Source organism: Bos mutus, chromosome 23 (genome assembly GCF_027580195.1).
Source record: "Bos mutus isolate GX-2022 chromosome 23, NWIPB_WYAK_1.1, whole genome shotgun sequence".
NCBI classification, from domain to species: domain Eukaryota; kingdom Metazoa; phylum Chordata; class Mammalia; order Artiodactyla; family Bovidae; genus Bos; species Bos mutus.
The window spans coordinates 32,801,544-32,822,001 of NC_091639.1; the positions used below are offsets into that span (position 1 = coordinate 32,801,544).

A 20,458-nucleotide genomic window follows, 5' to 3' on the forward strand; every position below is an offset into this window, starting at 1 on the left:
AATGGTCATCACTTACAAAAAGGTGCTCAATTTCATTAACATCAGGAACATGCAAACTAAAACCATAATATGACATCACCATATACGATATCACGATTATCAAAATGGTTAAAACACAAAAGAGAAAAAAGCAAAGGTTAGCAAAGATGTGGCACAACTAGAACTCTCATATACTGCTAGTAGAATTATAAATCAGTACAACCATTCTGGAAAACTTTTGGGGGTATCTACTAACACTGAGTGCAGACAAACTAAAGGTGAATACAGGCAAACCCCACAACTGAGCACGTCAGTCACATGCTCAACAGGATGTATACATTTGTTCACCAAAAGATATTTACAAAAATATTCATAGCAACTCTGTTATTAGTGGTCCAAAACTGGAAAAAAAAACCCACAAAATATCCATGGGTAAATTGTGGTATATTCATACAATGTAATACTACACAAACCCAACTATATACAACAGAATGGATGACTCTCACAAAGACAATATTGAACGAATGAAGCCAGACTCAAGTATGTACTGCATAATTTCAATTTTAGAAACTTCAAAAATAAGTTAAATAGAAATCAGGACAGTTGTTATATAGGACAGAGGGGAGAGGGACAGAGAATGACTGGGAGCGCAAGCAAATGCGGCTTCTAGAGTTCTGATGTTTTTTGATCTGGGTTCTGTTTATACAAGTGGGTTTACTTTGTGAAAATCAGTCAAGTATACACTTAATTTACACACTTTATGTATATCAAGGTTTAGATGAGAAAGAAAAAGGGAAACCTACTGGATTCCAGATTTCAGAAGAAGCAGAAATAATCATAATTATATGATAAAAATCGTAATTTAAAAATTACTAAAAGGTATGTGGAGTCTAAAGTAGGACACAAATGAACTGTCTATAAAACAGAAACAGACTTACAAAACAGAGAACAGACCTGTGGTTGCCAAGGGCGGCAGGGAGGGATGCACTGGGAGTTTGCAATTAGCAGATACAAACTATTACAATACATAGAATGGATAAACAACACAGTCCTTTTGTAAAGCACAGAGAACTATATCAATATCCTGTGATAAACTATGATGGAAAAAATATGAAAAAGAATTATATATATATATATATATATGTGTGTGTGTGTGTGTGTCTTAAAGAATCACTTTGCTGTATGGCAGAAATTAACACACTGTAAATCAACTATACTTCAACAGGGCTTCCCTGGTAGCTTAGTGAACAATCTGCCTGGCAATGTGGGAGACACAAGTTCAATCCCTGGTTGGTCAGAAGCAGCTAGGACCATGTGCCACAACTACTGAGCCTGTGCTCTAGAGTCTAGGAACCACAACTACTGAAGCCCACGCGCCTTAGATCCTGTGCTCTGTAACAAGAGAAGCTACCACAAGAAGAAGCCTGTGTTCCGCAACTGTAGAGTAGCCCCAACTGGCCACAACTAAAGAGCCCACACAGTAACAAACCCAGCCCAGTCAAAAATTTTAAAAAACTACATTTCAACAAAATGCATTTTAAAAAATAAATAAAAATCACTAAAAGGTACATAAGTGAAGACCTAAAAAAATGGTGAAATGTTTATAGATGGGATAATTTAACATTAAGATACTATCCTTTCTAAAAATGTGAATTCAGGGGCTTCCCAGGTAGTCCAGTGGCTAAGACTCTGAGCTCCCAATTCAGGGGACCCAGGTTTGATCCCTGGTCAGGGAACTAGATCCTACATGTTGCAACTAAGACCCAGTGCACCTAACTAAATAAATATGTTTAAAAAATAAATAAAAATGTGAATTCAATGTAACTTCCAGAATTTCTTGAGGAATTCAACTAATGCATTCTAAAACATATACCAAACAATAAAAGTCCATAAATAGCCAAGACAATTTTGAAAAACAAAAGTAGAGGGGAGTCCTTATCAAATATTATAACATACCACAAACTAATAAAAACAATGTGTTTCTGAAGCAAAAGGAGACCCTAATGGGCTATTCTACAAACACTGATATATGAGAAGTTGAGAAAAATGGATTATTAATAAATAACTGTTGGGAAAACTGACTCACTAAAAGATTAATAATTAAGGTGGCTTCCTACTTTAAATCAAATAAAATGGTAAACCCCATATAGTTGAAATACCTAAAAATAAGCTATAAGGCAAATTGAAGAAAATGTAGAAAAATGTCTTCAGGAACATCTGGGAGAAATGAATGTCTAAAATGAGATTTAAAATGCACAAACCATAAGGTGAAAAATGGAAGGACTAAAAGAATTTGTTCAACAAAGTACAGTATAAATAAAGTTAATGGATGACAGACCTGGGAAAAGATGTTTGAAGTGTCAAAAACAGACAAGGAACCAACAATTAGGATACAGAAGGAGACTTCTCCCCTGACAAAAAGGGCAGGAAATCCAATGGAAAATTGGGTGATTATAAATAAGCAAACTCATAAAAGAAGAAACTCAACTGGCTAACAAGTATATGAAAAAAAGCTCAACTTCAATTAGTAAATTGAGAAATATAAGTTAAAACAAGCCCCAATATAAAGTACACCTTTGTAGCCATTACATTTTAAAATATCAGGTAATACCAATTTCTGGTGAGGATAGGGAGGAAATGGGAACTCTTATGTACTGTCAGGGGTCAGGCAAATTGTTACAGCAATTCTGGAAACCAATTTGGCAATATTTAGTGAAACTAAGTATATGTGTATACCCTATGATCTAGCAGTCCACTCCTGAAAATACTCAAGAGAAACCCTTGCATAGGTCCAAAAGAGGACTAATAAGGACATTCATCATATAAACAGAAGGGTCTGTAAACACAGTAGATCCATACCATACATTGTGCTGCAATTAAAAGCAATCAACTGGGCTTCCCTGGTGGCTCAGTGGTAAAGAATCTGCCTGCCAATGCAGGGGACATGGGTTTGATCCCTGGCCCAGGAAGATCCCACATGCTGCAGAGCAACTAAGCCCATGCACCACAACTACTGAGCCTGTGGTCTAGAGCCAGGAAGCCGCAACCACTGAGCCCACATGCCCCAACTACTGAGGCCTGTGCACCCTAGAGCCCACTCTCCACAACAGGAGAAGCCTCTTCACTGAGAAGCTCATGCACCACAACTAGAGAGCAGCCCCCGCTCGCTGCAATTAGAGAAAAGCCCGCACAGCAATGAAGACCCAGCGCCCCCCCAAAAATAAATGATTTTTTAAAAAGCAATCAATTACAGATAAATACAGCTACATGGATAGATCTGTAAAACCACCAATGAAAGAAAATTAAAAAGAATGAGATCTATAGTACCATAACATGATCTTGTAATTAAGAAGCACAAGTTTTTCTTTTAACATTGTTTCATGGCAAATTAATGCAGTTTATACTCAACTGCATCTTTTTTAAAAAAATTTATTGGAGTATAGGTGATGTACAAAGTTATATTAGTTTCAGGTATACAGCAAAGTGAATCAGTTACACATGTATCAATACCTATATCCACTCTCTTTTTTTGATTTTTCTTCCATATAGGCCATAACAGAGTACTAAGTAGAGTTCCCTGTGCTACACAGCACATTCTTGTCATCTATTTTATATATGCTAATGCTAAGTCACTTCAGTCGTGTCCGACTCTGTGTGACCCCATAGACGGCAGCCCACTAGGCTCCTCTGTCCCTGGATTCTCCAGGCAAGAATACTGGGGTGGGTTGCCATTTCCTTCTCCAATGCATGAAAGTGAAAAGTGAAAGGGAAGTCGCTCAGTTGTGCCTGACTCTTAGCGACCCCATGGACTGCAGCCCACCAGGCCCCTCCATCCATGGGATTTTCCAGGCAAGAGTACTGGAGTGGGGTGCCACTGCCTTCTCCAATTTTATATATAGTAGTGTATATATGTCAGTTACAATCTCCCAACTTATTCCTCCCTTCCTTATCCCCTGGTAACCACAAGTTTGTTTTCTACATCGACTCTACTTCTGTTTTGTAGATAAGTTCATTTGTACCTCTTTTTTTTTTTTATTTCACACACAAAAAAATCAATTTTTAAAAAATTTCACATATCATGTATTTGTCTGTCTTACTTCACTCAGTATGACAATCTCTAGGTCCATCCATGCTGCTACAAATGGCATTATTTTCTTCTTTTTTATGGCTGAGTAATACTCCATTGCATATATGTACCACATCTTCTTTATGCATTCCTTTACTGATGGGCATTTAAGTTGCTTCCATGTCCTGGCTATTGTAAATAGTGCTGCAATGAACACTAGGGTGCATGTATCTTTTTGAATTATGGTTTTCTCTGGGTATATACTCCAGAAGTGGGATTGATGGGTTATATGGTAGTTCTATTTCTGGTTTTTTAAGGAACCTCCAAAACTGTTTTCCATAGTGGCTGTACCAATTTACATTCCCACCAACAGTGTACAAGGATTCCCTTTTCTCCACATCCTCTCCAGCATTTTTATTTGGAGATTTTTTGGATGATGGCCCTTCTGACTGGTATGAGGGATACCTCATTGTATTTCTGATTTGCATTTCTCTACTAATTATTGATGTTGAACATCTTTTCACTTATATAATGTGTGCTTTTAAAACTCTAGCACAAGTTTTAAAAGGACACATTATATAAAAGCACAAGTTTTAATAGCACACATTGAGTCAAAGAAAGACAAATACTGTATGTTATCACTTATATGTGGAATCTAAAATATAAACAAATGAATACAACAAAACTGTAACAGACTCAGATATAGAGAACAAACTAGTTGTTACCGTGAGGAAAGGGAAGGAGAAGGGGCAAGTTAGAGGCAGGGGTTTCAGAGTTACAAACTATTGTGTATAAAATAAATAGATACAGCACAGGGAAATATAGTCATTATTTTATAATAACTTTAAATGGAATATAATCTATAAAAATATTGAATCACTATGTTGTACACCTGAAACTAATAGTAAATTGACTACACTTCAAAAAAATAAATGAAAAAATGATAATTATCAAATAAAATAACTAAATAAACAATTAAAACAAAGCAACACTACTGTACAATTTGTAAAGACATATACATGTTTAAGAAGATCTATGTAAGTGAATGCCAGAGGGTTTGTGGGGTAGGAAGGGAGTGAGGGGAATCACTATGAAGGGAAAAGGAGTAAAATAAGTCAAATAAAATAAGAGGCCTTGAGCAGCTCACTGATGACATCATCCTGTGAGTAGCTCAACTCCGTTTTTGAGGTCCCCTTTAAAAAGCTCACCCTTCTTATGAACCAAGTTATACATTAACCTACAAATAATGGAAGTGCTCAGTCAGCCTTCTACTGATAACTTTAACCTGCCCTAGTTATGCTTAAGGAGAAACTTGATTTTACAGATTTCACAGCTTCTCAATATCCATATACCTGGAAAGATAAGAGAATTTGTATATCCTTCCATGTGAGTCCTTGAGATTCATTCCCGTTGTAGGTTAAGTTTCCTTTCATTGAATCCAAGGAGGAGCAGTGTGACCAAGCAAAGCAGGTTCCAAAGGCAGGAAGCAGAAGCAATACTGATGCTATGGAAGTACCTTTCTCAACAGTCCCTTCTGTTGTTGTAGGCCCTTGGGGAAACCCTTCAATGCAGGTGGTTGGCAACAAGTCTGCTGAGATAGGCTGATTTTGGAGCTTTTGTAGTCTCTCTTGCACAGCACTGGTCAGGTCTAGATAAGCCTCATCAATGCTGCCACGTTCCATTACAGCAAAACGAGACATTACCTCCATCACTTCCATACTGGCATCCCGGTACCTAAGAGCATGACAGCATAATATACTCACATACATACAGACCAAGGAAAGGATGCTCTTTTGCAGTAGCTGGTGTTCCTTCACAGACTTGAATAAATTACTCCAAGGTATTTTTACAAATACTTGAAAAACTTAGTGTGTATATATACATATATATATGTTTCTGCAAATCATATTTTTATTTTTATAATGTGGCATCTCAAGTTAACTATTAAAATAATTTTAAATTATCCAGGTCTTAATAACTTTCTGGTCTATAAACATATTCTTAAATTTTTTAAAACTGCCTTTGTTCGTTACTTGATGAAGATTTTAAGGGTAAAATAAATGATCCAGTATAAAGTTGGTGGCATGTGGCTTTTCAAAATCACACTGTGAAGTCAACTATATTTCTGGGACATGACACTGTCTTTCCCAGCCAGCATAAAATTCTATTCAATGCAATGTAACATATGTCCATTAGCTAAATTAATTCTACTTTAGAGTAATAGTATTAATCTTCAGTTAAATCTGTCTTCTTTTCTGGCAGTAATTCCAATGCGAGGTTGGCTATGACACTCACTTTTAGACTTCTGATAGGTGAATTCAGGAATATCTCAAGTCCCAAGTCAAAGCATGATCCCTACACACACCACCACACACAGTATAGTGTACTGTGAGAACATGGGGATCTGAAAAAAAGTTGAATCCTGTCTTCTACTTCTTAGCTGTGTGAAATTAAATTATTTAACCTCTCTAAACTTGCCCCTCATCTGTGTGTGTATGTAGGAATGAGTGGGGAGGGGTGGGGTAGATAATACTAGAATTTACTTTATAACGATGTGAAATTTAAGAGACACTGCCAATGAAAAATTTCACAGTTTTGGCCTGAGAACATGGGAACTGGTATTAAGTTTTAATTACAATAACCAATTTTTAAACATTTAAGGAACTGAAAAGGTATTAAGGGTAGATATCATTATAGGTAATAATGATTCTCAACTGTCCTAAAATATAATATTAAAATCTGTTTTCATTTCACACTGAAAAGTTGGCTGACTGGAACCTTTTCAGATGTGATTTACACAAAACAAATTAGAAAACATCAGTTCCTAGCCTCATGAAATGATTCCAACTCCTCCACTCCCCTTAAACCATCTTCTCTTCTTACTTGGTGAGGTTAGCTTTTCCATGGAGCTCACGAATTTGTGCCAGTAGAAGATCTGGACATAACTTCTTAGCATCATCTGCCCACATGTTTCTAGTGACCCCAAATGCACGAGCTTCATAACTTACTGCAACTATTCTAAGGTTAGGAAAAAAGGGGGAGCAAAAACATGACATGATCATAAGCAAAAGTAATTAAAATTCAGCATGATGAATAGGTTAAAACATAATAGAAACTTTTTGATCACAGATGCTACTATTTTTTGGCCATGGAGCAAAAATATTACATGATCATAACAATTTCACATGATCATAAAATTTCATGACAACTAGGTTATAAACATAATGGTAGAAACTTTTTGGCCACTGATGCTACTATTATTTTTTTTAAACTTTTTGGCCACACAACAGCATATGGGATCTTAGTTCCCTGACCAGGGATGGAACCCATACCCTCTGGAGTGCAGTCTTAACCTCTGGACTGCCAGGGAAGTCCCACTGATACTACTATTCATTCTCAAACACAGCAGTTCAGAACTCTCAAAAACAGGACCTAGCATAGTGCCATGTATTCTCAGAAATTAAAACCGTAGTTTAGAGTTATAAGAATAACTATGATACATACCCACCACCCTTCCATGATGTGTACTGTACAACTGCACAAGGTTTATTCCTCAAATGAGGATTTTGCCGCTGTTCCACTTGAACGAAAAAACAGTCCATGTCCACTAGAGCAACTACCCGGTCTCTTCCATCAGTCATTTTCCTGTAAGACAATATATTATGAACAGTTAGAAAGGATATTGAATCTAAATCACCAAAGAAAGCTGTATTTCCATTCTTTCATTGTCGAATTACCATAAGCATGGGAGCATGGAAACTAACAAGAATGAAACAGGCATTTTCATATACTGCTGGCAGGAGAATAACAAATTGATACAAGTTTAGAAGGATAATAACATTAAAAGCTTTAAAAAATACCCATTTCCCCCCCCAAAGAACTGAACACTTTACAGAAGATATTCAGATAGTCAACAGGCACATGAAAATGGGCTCAATGTCATTCAGATCAGTCGCTCAGTCGTGTCCGACTCTTTGCAACCCCAAGAATCGCAGCACGCCAGGCCTCCCTGTCCATCACCAACTCCCAGAGTTCACTCAGACTCAGTCCATCGAGTCAGTGTATCACTGTGTATCCAGCCATCTCATCCTCTGTCGTCCCCTTCTCCTCTTGCCCCCAATCCCTCCCAGCATCAGAGTCTTTTCCAATGAGTCAACCCTTCGCATGAGGTGGCCAAAGTACGGGAGTTTCAGCTTTAGCATCATTCCTTCCAAAGAAATCCCAGGGCTGATCTCCTTCAGAATGGACTGGTTGGATCTCCTTGCAGTCCAAGGGACTCTCAAGAGTCTTCTCCAACACCACAGTTCAAAAGCATCAATTCTTCGGCGCTCAGCCTTCTTCACAGTCCAACTCTCACATCCATACATGACCACAGGAAAAACCATAGCCTTGACTAGACGAACTTTGTTGGCAAAGTAATGTCTCTGCTTTTGAATATGCCATCTAGGTTGGTCATAACCTTCCCTCCAAGGAGTAAGCGTCTTTTAATTTCATGGCTGCAGTCACCATCTGCAGTGATTTTGGAGCCCAAAAAATAAAGTCTGACACTGTTTCCACTGTTTCCCCATCTATTTCCCATCAAGTGATGGGACAGGATGCCATGATCTTTGTTTTCTCAATGTTGAGCTTTAAGCCAACTTTTTCACTCTCCACTTTCACTTTCATCAAGAGGCTGTTTAGTTCCTCTTCACTTTCTGCCATAAGGGTGGTGTCATCTGCATATCTGAGGTTACTGATATTTCTCCCGGCAATCTTGATTCCAGCTTGTGTTTCTTCCAGTCCAGCGTTTCTCATGATGTACTCTGCACATAAGTTAAATAAACAGGGTGACGATATACAGCCTTGACGTACTCCTTTTCCTATTTGGAACCAGTCTGTTGTTCCATGTCCAGTTCTAACTGTTGCTTCCTGACCTGCATACAAATTTCTCAAGAGGCAGATCAGGTGGTCTGGTATTCCCATCTCTTTCAGAATTTTCCACAGTTGATTGTGATCCACACAGTCAAAGGCTTTGGCATAGTCAATAAAGCAGAAATTGATGTTTTTCTGGAACTCTCTTGCTTTTTCCATTGCCAGCGGATGTTGGCAATTTGATCTCTGGTTCCTCTGCCTTTTCAATGTCATTAGGCATAGGGAAATGCAAATTACATGTACATCAATGCAAACTGCATGTACAAATGCAAATTACAGTGTACATCAGTGGTGGGATAAAGCCAACAGTTAATCTAATGGACAGACAAATTTCAAATGTAAGTTCAGGGTAAAGAGAAGCACAAAATAATATATAGTATCAAAGCATTCCTGTGCATTTTAAAACTCTTTATTTTGAAAAACTTTTATACTTACAGAAAAGTAGCAAACATAGTAGGGTTCTCCCATACCCAGTTTCCCCTAATGCTACATTTTACACAGCACAATTATCGAAACTAAAAAATGAACATTAGTATAATATTCACACTACAAACTTTACTTGAATTTTACCAGTTACTCCCATTAATGTCTATTTTTGGCTCCAGAATCCAGCTTAAGATCCAGTCTTAGTCATCACATCTCCTTAGTCTTCTCCAATCAGTGCCATTTCATGTTTCTCATGACCTTGACAGTTTCAAAGGGAACTACTCAGTTGCTTTGAGAACATCTCTCAATTTAGGTTTGTCTGATGTTGTCCCCCCTTTTTTTAAATAAATTCTTTTAAAAAAATTGTATTTATTTTGGCTGTGCCGGGTCTTCACTGTTGCTTGTGCTCTTCTCTAGTTGTTGTGAGTGGGGGCTACTGTCTAGTTGCAATGCACAGGCTTCGCACTGCAGTGCTTCTCTTGTTGCGTAGAACAGCCTCTAGGTGTGTGGACTTTAGAAGCAGCAACTCCTGGGCTCTAGAACACCAGCCTAATTGCTCTGAGGCATGTGGGATCTTCCTGGGTCAGGGATCAAACCTGTGTCTCCTGCATTGGCAGGTAGCTTCATTACAACGGAGCCATCAGGGAAGCCCTGATGTTTTCTCTTGATAAGATTGAGGTTATACATTCCAGGCAAGAACATTGTGGAAGTGTTCTGCTTTTCTCAAGTCATGTATCATGTTTGGAGGTACATGATGTCACTATGTCTTAATACTAGTGATGGTAAACGTATCATTGAATATTGACAGTGTTTGCTAGGTTTCTCACTGTAAAGTTACTATTTTTTCCTTTCTTAGAAGAGATACTTTGAGACTATGCACATACCCTGTTTCTCTTCAAATTTTGAACTTCTGAGCACCCATCAGTGGATCTGGCCTGTAACAATTACTTTGTAGTGTTCTGATACTGATTTTCTATCTATTCATGTTCAACTTTTGAAGACAAAAAGAAGACAAAAAAAAAGAAAAAAATACTACACACTATTTGTAGACAGACATATGTAAAGGTATGGATGCTAGATTGAAAGAACCTTATAAACTGTTGACAGAGGCTAATGTTTTCATTTAACATTGTTAGAAATCTGAAAGAAGCCTTTAGTAAACGAAAGCAGTGGCTCTCAAACTTTACTACAGATTGGAATAACCTAGGAACCTTTAAACACTATTGATTTCTGGCTTCTACTACCAGACATCTAACTTAATCAGTATGGGTGTGACATGGGCATCGCAATTTTTAAAAGTCTTCTCTAATGCGCAGCAGAGATTGGAAACCACTGACCTAACGTAAACAAGATATTTGTGGAGATACCAGTAATTCATGATTTAAATATGAAAGAACACAGGTTTTACAGTTGAGTAGGCACTCAACTGTATTTTTTTTTTAAGTGTCAAAAATTAACATTCACCTTGAAAAAAGTGTCATGCTACTACAAAGCTGAAAGATTAGGGGTAAAAATGATGACTTCAAAAAATCAGAGTAGTCAAGGCATTGCTGTTGTTGCTGTTAAGTCCCTTCAGTCGTGTCCAGACTCTGTGCAACCCCATAGACGGCAGCCCACCAGGCTCCCCATCCCTGGGATTCTCCAGGCAAGAACACTGGAGTGGGTTGCCATTTCCTTCTCCAATGCATGAAAGTGAAAAGTGAAACTGAAGTTGCTCAGTCGTGTCCGACTCTTAACGACCCCATGGACTGCAGCCTACCAGGCTCCTCCGTCCATGGGATTCTCCAGGCAAGAGTACTGCAGTGGGGTGCCATTGCTTTCCCCGAGTCAAGGTATTAATTCCTTACAAATTCCACTCACTGAAAACAGGCAGAATGTAATACTTTAAACCATACCATACCAGAAATCACTTTGCCCTGAAGTGGCTTTTGTGTAGTCTTTGAATAGATTAATATTGATTAAAAAATAGCAAATGCATTGTCTCATACACACACAGATTTACATTGGATTAAAAATAGTAAATGCATTGTCTCACACACACACACAGACTTACATCGGATTAAAAACAGTAAATGCAATGCCTCTCTCTCACACACACACATATACACACACAGACTTACATTGGATTAAAAATAGTAAATGCATTGTCTCACGGACACACCCCTAGGTACCATATTAGATACAAATACTAGAAGTGGAGTAGGAACAGGGAGCAGTGATTTAAGTACAGCAAACATTTCCTAAATATTCAAACACCAAAAACGGATATTTAGATTTTAACTGTTTTAGTTTTCAGTTTACGTATTTTGCTGGAGAAAGCAACAGCTTTTTAAAGATAAAAAGTGAAACACACTCTATGTTAAAACTTTCCTTTGGGAATAAGGATTAGGCTACACCTCAAATGACCAAACACCTCAAATGACCAAAACTGTACAAACCTTCGGTATTTGCAATTCCTCATCTTTAACGATCTCGATTTACCAAGATCTGTACACAACACATTTAGTGCCTATCAGGTGATAACACAGCCAAGGAAAACAAGTACAAGTGAAGAGGGAAGTTTAAGAGCTACCATTTTTCCCCACAAGAAAAATTCTCTTAAAAGGCAATACGAGGGCCTTTTCTGTAAGCAACGCTTTCTACTTCATTGAAATTTCGGTCCAATGTTGTCCTCAATCACTGCTATATTATACAACCAATAGCCAAGGCAACATGAAAAGTCTAAAAACAGAGATACCGAACGGTTCTAAATTCTCTTACCAATGTGACGACACTTGGCAAAACCGCCACCCGCGGACGCCGTCGAGACTGGGCTAAGTGTCCACTGGAAGGACGTTAAAGCGGTCTTGAATATTTGTCCGCTTTCTGGGAACGGTTTCGAGGCAGATTTGTTCCCCGGGACGACGGAGAAAAGAACCGAGAGTCGCAGACGGCTCTTGCCTAGGCAGCTGCCAGCACAGACGGGCGGGTCCAGCCTTGGCTAGCACAACCGGCACACCGCCTTCCTGACAATCGCACAGCGCGCGCGCCGCCGGGGACCGTTGACGCGCCTGCGTACCGCGGCCCCAAAATCTCTCGCTCCGCCCACCAAGGAGCAACCGTCATAAGGGAGCCGCCACTTCCGCGGGCGCATGCGCACTGGCACGTCGGGCGCGTGCGCAGCGCCGGCTCTTTCCCGGCTGGATCTTCGGCGGCTCACGCTCCTCCTCCTGCTCTTCACTGCCCCGCCTCGGCCCGCCGCGGCCCGGTACCATCGTGTGGTCCCGCCAACGGAGCCGTCCGTGCCTCGTGCTCCCAGGACTGCGGTGCTGCGCGCTCGTGGTGCGTGGCACTACTCATGGCGATGGATCGAGTGAACGCGCTGTGCGAGCAGCTGGTGAAAGCGGTGACGATCATGATGGACCCCAGCTCCACCCAGCGTTACCGGCTAGAAGCCCTCAAGGTACCTGAGTTCTGGCCACCCGGGCTTGCCCCGAGACCCTCCCCCAGCCTCAGCAGTCCCGGCGCAGCCCACGACGCTGGCCGTCTCCCGCCCACGCGGCCCCTGGACCTCGGTCCCAACCCCGGGGGGCCCTCCCCCTTGCAGCTCTCCGCGCCTCTTCCCACTCCCCGCCTTCTTTGCTCGCCGCGCCTACCCTTTTCCCGGGACGCTCTGGTCCCTGCTTCTAGCCATCTCTTCTCACCGACACTCCCCACTGCCCTCTCCTCCCCCTCTCCCCGCTTCTGTTTACTCTTCTTCGCACCACGATCCCCTCCACAGCTGGCTGAACCCACTTTATTCCCCTAACCCCCACATTCCTGCATCCCATCTCCTTCCCGTGGAGCACGTGTCCAACCCGTCCCCAACATCGGCCACATTCTTTATAGTCTCCCTCACTAAACGTTTTCCTGCTGACACACTCTCCTGACTCGCCCTAACCGAGCTCCAGCCTCTCTAGTGCCCTTTTACTTACATCCCTACACTTCTCCCTAACCCGCTTCTGTGTCTTGGATATTTCTGGCTTAATTCTCAACCCCCCACCCCCATGTTTTTTACTGTGTGATATTCTTAGACTATTTTGCGCAAAGCTGAACTTCTACCACTTATTTTGCATTTTAGCAAGGGGTTTTTGGTTTCCTGAAAGTAGTTTTCTTGACTGCCAGATTCTCTACTACTGAGACTGCTTCTTGTGTAAATTAGGAAAGCTAACACAAAACAAATGGGGATGCTAATACGATTTGAGTTTATTCCCCCATCAAACAATGTATGTGGGCAATGAGAAATGACCACTGGAACAGTACTGTGTGTGTTTTAAGAGATGTAACTTCATGAAGTAGAGTGAACATCACTTGGAGGAAGTTTTACAATGTATAGATGTATGCCATAGGATTTGGAATCAGAAGTATTTGGGTTCTGTTTGTTGTTTTACTATGAAATAGCATAAGTAGAATGCTATAATGATCTTGTGTATACCTATCACCTAAACTCATATGAAATAACATAAGTAGAATGCTGTAATGATCTTGGGTATACCTATCACCTAAACTCAGCAGTTGTAAAGACTTTTCCACATTTGCTTTATTCCTCCCCCAACCAAAGGTTTTTAACCCTAGTAATTGTCATTTCACCCCCATGTGCTTCACGGGTTTATCTCTAACAGTTTTTTACTCATATAGGTCACATTATTTATTTTTTCCAACACTAATTGGCCATTGCACTGGAACTATCAAAGTGAAAATAATCCTTTATATAATATTTATCTAAATTTTGCCACTTAAAACAATAGCTCAGGTTGGAGTTCTGTTTTTTTTCCTAGTCCCACTTTCTCTTGGCTCCTAAGGGAAACACTAACTTTTCTTTTTTTCAGTTTTGTGAGGAGTTTAAAGAAAAGTGCCCTGTCTGTGTCCCCTGTGGTTTGCGGTTGGCTGAGAAAACACAAATTGCCATCGTCAGACATTTTGGCCTTCAGATCCTGGAACACGTTGTCAAGTATGTGAGAGAGCAAATCTTTATTTCTTATATAACTCTTAGAGATAGTCTTTAGGTGAGTAGAAAAGAGCAATCCCCAGGCAGAAAGGAATGCTTCCTAGAGGTCATCACAGCCTATTGGGAGCTCTCATACAGAACTTAACCTTTCCCTAGTTTCTTCATCTGTGTAAAGTGCATGGTACATACTAAGCACTCTGCAAATATTAGCTCACATCACTTAGCATTTATTGAGCTCCTAATATATGCCCACCAATCTCAGAGTCTTTTTATAATAATGTGGTGTACAGGTAAATAAATACCTGATTAGACACTAGAAAGACACTGCCTTTAATTTATTTTTCCTTAAGTTTTGAGTGTGCATGGCAGGATTCTAACCAGGATTATATGAGAATAACTAAAAACCTGTTCTAACTTGAGTCTCCTACCCCTACTGTGTATCTGAAGAATCCATCAGCTTTTAAGATTTAGTCACAGTTTTTCTGGAATTGTGCTGTTATTACCTTCTAAGCCTAAAATAGTTAGATAGCATCACTGACTCAGTGGGCGTGAATATGAGCAAACTGCCGGAGATGAAGGACAGGGAAACCTGGTGTGCTGCAGTCCGTGGAGTTGCAAAGAGTCAGACACAACTTAGTGACTGAACAAAGCAAGTCTAGAAAGGGAGTCAGTACTATCAGATTCTAGTTTCTGAAAACCAACTACATTGTTGTAGTTGTCCCAGAGACGTATTTGCTTATGGTCTGTCAATAAAATCAAGGGGGAAAGCTCAGCTGCACAGATCCTACCTGAATTCTAATTAATGGGTCACTGTCTATATTTAACTCTTTTTGCTTTTAGCATTTTGATTAAATGTGGACTGTTTCTGTCCATTTTTTGAAGGATACAAAATCCACAGTAGAATTTCTGAGTAAAATCACCAGCATAATTTTAACATAGGAATCAAAGCTAATCTCTCCTGAAGAGAAGGCTTCTAATGTTGCTCTGTTGACTTTATACATTTTGGTGGCCAGGTTTCGATGGAACAACATGTCTCGATTGGAGAAGGTCTATCTGAAGAACAGTGTCATGGAGCTGATCGCAAATGTAAGGAATGGTTGATTGGAAGACTTGGGTTTACGAGATAGTTTAGACAAAGTGTGACTTTTCCAGTGTAGCATTTGTGTAACAATTCACGGGTTCTACATAATATTAAATATTTATATAATATTAAATGTTACCTTCAAATTAAAAAGAACCAGCATCACTGGAAGTCACAGTTCATCCCATTTACTTGGTTTAATTAATCCTTTATGTGTTGACTTCTATTTTTTAAATTATGAAGACAGGGTAGAGATAAGTAAACATTTTTAACAAATGAATAAAAGTCTTAGATTAATCAGTTATAGATTAGATTGCACTTTGCTGTTTCCTTTTATTTTAAACTGAATTATTTTATGTTACTAGCAATAAAAAAATAGGCTAAATGAGTTTATTTTGGGAGTTCGACTATAACTGTACAAACACATTTAGAATCCACAGCCTTTATGTTCTTTTTAACAAAGGACATGAAAAGGGGAATTCATGTCCTTTTCATCCCCAGAGTCTAGTGTCTTTGATAGAAAAAAAAACTCCCTTCAAAATTATTAACTGAGCTACCTAGAATTTATATTTTGTTAGTTCTGGGGAGATGTGATAGAAATCTTAATCCATTAAACTTGATACCAGACTTGAGAAGAGAGTCCCAATAATGGTCTTCCTGTGTCTTCTAAACCTAGAACTGTTAGGAAAATATTCAGTTGCTCCTGAATCTCTCACTTTATCAGCCTTTCAATGTATTCCTTATTTCCATACTCTTCTACTCTGGCCCTCATACAAAATGAAACAATAAGAAAGTCTCTTCAGTTTGTAAAGAACAGTGATGTCTTCCTTGCTCCATGTGACAGCCATTTTATTAGCTGATGCAACCCTCTGTTAAGCTTTAAGAGGGAAGAATGATCAGTGAGAATGCAGGACAGGTGACTCAGACATGAAGAACAGGTTGGTTGGTTTAGTTTGAAAGTAGGCCTGCTCCTAAGTTTTCTACACTCTTACAGCCCAGTTTTTTCCTTTGAATTCAGTCTTGCAAACCTCTTGATGTCACTTATTCTTTTGCAGGGAACACTGAACATTTTGGAAGAGGAGAACCATATTAAAGATGTTCTGTCTCGAATTGTAGTAGAAATGATCAAGCGGGAGTGGCCACAGCACTGGCCTGACATGCTAGTAGAACTGGACACTCTTTCCAAACAAGGGGTATGCAGTACAGCTGTATCAATTCAGGGTTTTGTTTTTGTTTGCTCTTCTGAGTTTTTCTGGTTTGTCTGTCCTGTCAGCAGAAAAGAGCCTTGGGTCATATTTATGATGCACAACGTTTTCACAATATTGTAAATCAACTATACATACCCCAATTTTAAAAAAAGCATATTTAACTACCTTCTTTCTGTTGGTGTAGGAAACGCAGACTGAATTAGTGATGTTCATTCTTTTGCGGCTGGCAGAGGATGTAGTGACCTTTCAGACACTACCCCCTCAAAGACGAAGGGATATCCAGCAAACATTAACCCAGAACATGGAAAGAATCTTCAGTTTTCTCCTTAACACACTTCAAGAAAATGTAAACAAGTACCAACAAGTGGTAAGGGATACCGGTTATACCCCCCACCTTTCATCAAGTTCTGTTTTCTGATATGAGTGGGTTTGTGTGTGTTTTGAAGTTAATCCTGCAGCAAGGAATTAGGGTGTTCAGGTCAGTAAAAGAAAAGGCTATTTTATAAGCAAAACAGAAAGATGACAGGAAAAACTGGAATTAATTTTCTAGGAGGTTCAAGTCAGTGAGTTCCGAACATACTAGAAAAAATAATTCCCTTTTTAGTAAGAAAATTCCTGAGATAGTGTAAAAATGAAGCTAAATTTTTTAAAGTTTAGTACAGTGGTTCTCAGTGGGAGGGCAGTTTTGCCATCCAGGTTGTCACACCTAGGGGCTGCTGCTGACATCTAGTGGGTAGAGGCCAGGCATGCTGCTGAAGATCCTGTAGTGCCCAGAACAGTTTTCCATAATAAAGAATTATCTGACCCAAAATGTCAATAGGATTGAGGTTTCAGAACCCTAATCTAGACTCCTCATACATGTTTATTTCACACAAATAGCATTCATTAAGATTCATTATTTTTTCTGCCTTCAGCAGCTTCCTAAAGTTTATTTTGAGAGCTCTGGAATACTAACACAAATGATAAGACAAAGTATTGTTAGCTGTCAGGGTAGGGAGACACAATGAGTATCTAATATTATGCTGTATACTTTTTCATGCTTTACATGTTACTTAATCCTCAAAAACAACCCCGAGTCGAAAACTATTGTCTCCATATTATGGATAAAGAAACCAATTTTCAGAGAGTAATTATTGAAGATCCCCTGATTAATGATTGTGGGGAATTCAAGCCCCATCCTTTTTACTAGAATGGACTCTTTCCCCCAAAATACCTCCCCAGGATTTTTCAAAAGAAAATATCAAAAGTATTTTAATTGAAAAAACCTATGTGTATTGAGGGTGAAAGAGGTATTATTTTTATTTCCCCTAGGAGATTTAATCCCTAAGAGAAATGAACAAATTATGAATGCTTTGATGCCCTAGACATCTAGCCAGTATGCTAGAGCAGGGTGACACAAGTTAGAAAAACATCCACTGGTGTTTTTCGTTAGCCTCAGTTTCTGTTTTCTCCATCTGTTAAACCAGGCTCCCAGGACCAGAGCATACCCAGGGACGTTTCTCATACCTGCAGCTTCTTATTGGCTCGTAGTTCCTTCTCTGCTTCCATCCTTTCCCCTGCCCTGGGCAGTAGGCTGAATGGTGAACTAGGATGGGATGTGTAGGCTCACTCTCCCTGTCTGTCCCCTGGCCCTGCACTCGTTCCAGGGGCAGAATAGGATCCGAATGGGAATGCAGGCTTGTGGGAGTAGAGGGTCAAGGCTGGCCTGGGCTTTTGCTGCCTGGATCCCTTTTCCTTCTCGGGCAGCATCAGTAGATACTGGTGAAAGGTACTACTGGTACTACTGGTGAAATTGTACTACTCATCTCTGTCCCATTAACACCCGTCCTTGATCTCCGCTGGTGAAGGCTTAATACTTGTTCTTTGTTAGAAAAAATACCTTTTGAAAGTTGAAAAAAAGAATTATAAAACAAATCTTTTCTGATGCTGATGGTGGTAAGTTTTCAAGTACTTCAGGAGTTGCTACTCCTGCTTATAAAATTATAAATTGTTTAATTTACTGAACAGACATTATTTTGGTCTATTTAGCATTTAATATTCTTTGTATATGTGGTTTTCCTACAGTTATGTCCATATATACATGGTCATAAATTGTACTACTCATTTTAATTTTGCTTCTTGCTTTTTTCCGCTAACATTACATCATTTCAGTATACCTTTGCCAGTTATAATTTGTGTCTATTTTAGTATGGAAAAATCGCTAATACTTAAATTTTAACTGTTTCTTTTCATCAGTAGCAATGAAGCCTGCTTCCATTGTTCATTTGTTAGTTGTATTTCTTTGTAAACTGCGCTTTGAAACTGTCTTTTTGGATCTTAATGTTCTAATAAATTTATGTAAGCTCTTTAAATATTAACCTTCTGTCTTATTACTAAAACTAAAATAACCTGTCCTCCTCTGGAGAATATCAGTTATGTGTTCTTAGTAAAGTTGTCTTCTGTTCCAAAATTAAAAGTTGAGTCTATTTGAAAATCGTTGTTTGAGGGCCTAGATTATGGGGGTGGGAAGTTATTACACAGCCTTTTGTTCATTAAAAACATTGCGATCCTTATACTTCTTTTCTTTCAGAAGACAGATAATTCTCAGGAGTCAAAGGTAAGAGCTCTCTGTGGAGCACACGGGGATGCATACACCTGGTGGAGGGTGACCTCAGCCTTGTTTTGTTTTGTTTTTGGCCATGCTGTGCGGCTTGTAGGAGCTTCAGTTCCCCTACCAGGGATCAAGCCCATGCCCTCAGCATCGAACTCCAGAGTTTTAACCACTGGACCACCAGGGAATTCCTTCAGCCTTGGTTTATTTCATCACTTAGCTATGGTGAAAGGGAGTTAAAATTATAATATCTGAGATTGCTTGAAGGACATAAAATGACCACACATGCCAGTGTGGTCTTATTGACGGACATTGAGGCGCCATTGTCTGAGAAATGATTGTGTATCAGAAAAAACCTTTTAGTTGCCTATCAATAACTGTTGTGTGAGCAATTTTTTTCCATTGTTTTCTTTTTAGAATTAGAAAACAGAAGGAGGTTGGGTATAACCACAGCTTTCTTGCCTGTTAGTGAGGACTTAACGGTTAAGAGTTACTTCTTTTCATGCAGGCCCAAGCAAACTGTCGAGTAGGAGTCGCGGCGCTGAACACTCTGGCAGGCTACATTGACTGGGTGCCCATGAGTCACGTTACTGCTGAGAACTGCAAACTCCTGGAGGTGCTGTGCCTGCTCCTGAACGAACAGGAGCTTCAGCTGGGGGCAGCTGAGTGTCTTCTCATCGCGGTCAGCAGGAAAGTAAGTTGCCACTTCAGGCTGACTTGGATCCTCAGCCTCTGAGGGATGCCTGTGTGTGCTCCACTCCATGCTGTGGTGAAAGGCATTTAAAGGGTTAGGTGTTTTGTTTCTTTTACTTGACTCAAGCCTTTTGCACAACAGTTTGCCGGTATTCTAGGAATCCACTGGCAGGATATACAGAGATGTATAGGGCTACATGGGTCTTGAAACATTTGTGGGTTTTGGTGCTTCACATTTGAAAAACTGTATATATGTCATGTTAAAACTCACAGTGTTATGTCAAAGAATTGTAGAAGGTGACTTAACTGACTTTATAGCTGATTTAGCTAACAAATGAGATCATGACTTTTCTCCATGAAGAATGTTATGTTTAGATGTAATTTGTTTTCATATCATCATAATTACCCAGCATATTTAATTTTTATTCATCTATTTAATTGGAGCACCAACACATTTTAAAATATGTCTTATCCAGATTTCAATTTAAAGAGTTGACCTTTTTCCAGTGTTCAGTTAGCCCCAGGGCTATGTGAAAAT

General features: G+C 39.5%; 2 protein-coding genes across 3 annotated transcripts in view; one reads left to right on the forward strand and one right to left on the reverse strand.

The window, feature by feature from the left end:
* POLH (DNA polymerase eta) overlaps nucleotides 1-12,394 on the reverse strand; it is a 29,168-nt gene extending 16,774 nt beyond the window's left edge. Inside the window, exons 1-4 of one of the 2 annotated variants that reach the window (XM_005900095.3) lie at nucleotides 12,143-12,394; nucleotides 7,550-7,690; nucleotides 6,929-7,063; nucleotides 5,562-5,779 (exon numbers count right to left, since the gene is read on the reverse strand). In XM_005900095.3, coding sequence (XP_005900157.1) covers nucleotides 5,562-5,779; nucleotides 6,929-7,063; nucleotides 7,550-7,686 — 490 coding nt within the window. In that variant the 5' untranslated portion in view covers nucleotides 7,687-7,690; nucleotides 12,143-12,394. Of the gene's footprint in view, nucleotides 1-5,561; nucleotides 5,780-6,928; nucleotides 7,064-7,549; nucleotides 7,691-12,142 lie in introns of those variants that run through there. The other variant, XM_070361352.1, reaches the window with a different exon arrangement.
* Nucleotides 12,395-12,563: 169 nt separating this feature from the next.
* The window catches only part of XPO5 (exportin 5), a 44,290-nt gene continuing 36,395 nt past the window's right edge, over nucleotides 12,564-20,458 (forward strand). The window contains exons 1-7 of the mRNA XM_070361356.1: nucleotides 12,564-12,824; nucleotides 14,230-14,351; nucleotides 15,362-15,434; nucleotides 16,485-16,622; nucleotides 16,822-17,004; nucleotides 19,207-19,233; nucleotides 19,736-19,921. Coding sequence (XP_070217457.1) covers nucleotides 12,720-12,824; nucleotides 14,230-14,351; nucleotides 15,362-15,434; nucleotides 16,485-16,622; nucleotides 16,822-17,004; nucleotides 19,207-19,233; nucleotides 19,736-19,921 — 834 coding nt within the window. The 5' untranslated portion in view covers nucleotides 12,564-12,719. The remainder of the gene's footprint in view (nucleotides 12,825-14,229; nucleotides 14,352-15,361; nucleotides 15,435-16,484; nucleotides 16,623-16,821; nucleotides 17,005-19,206; nucleotides 19,234-19,735; nucleotides 19,922-20,458) is intronic.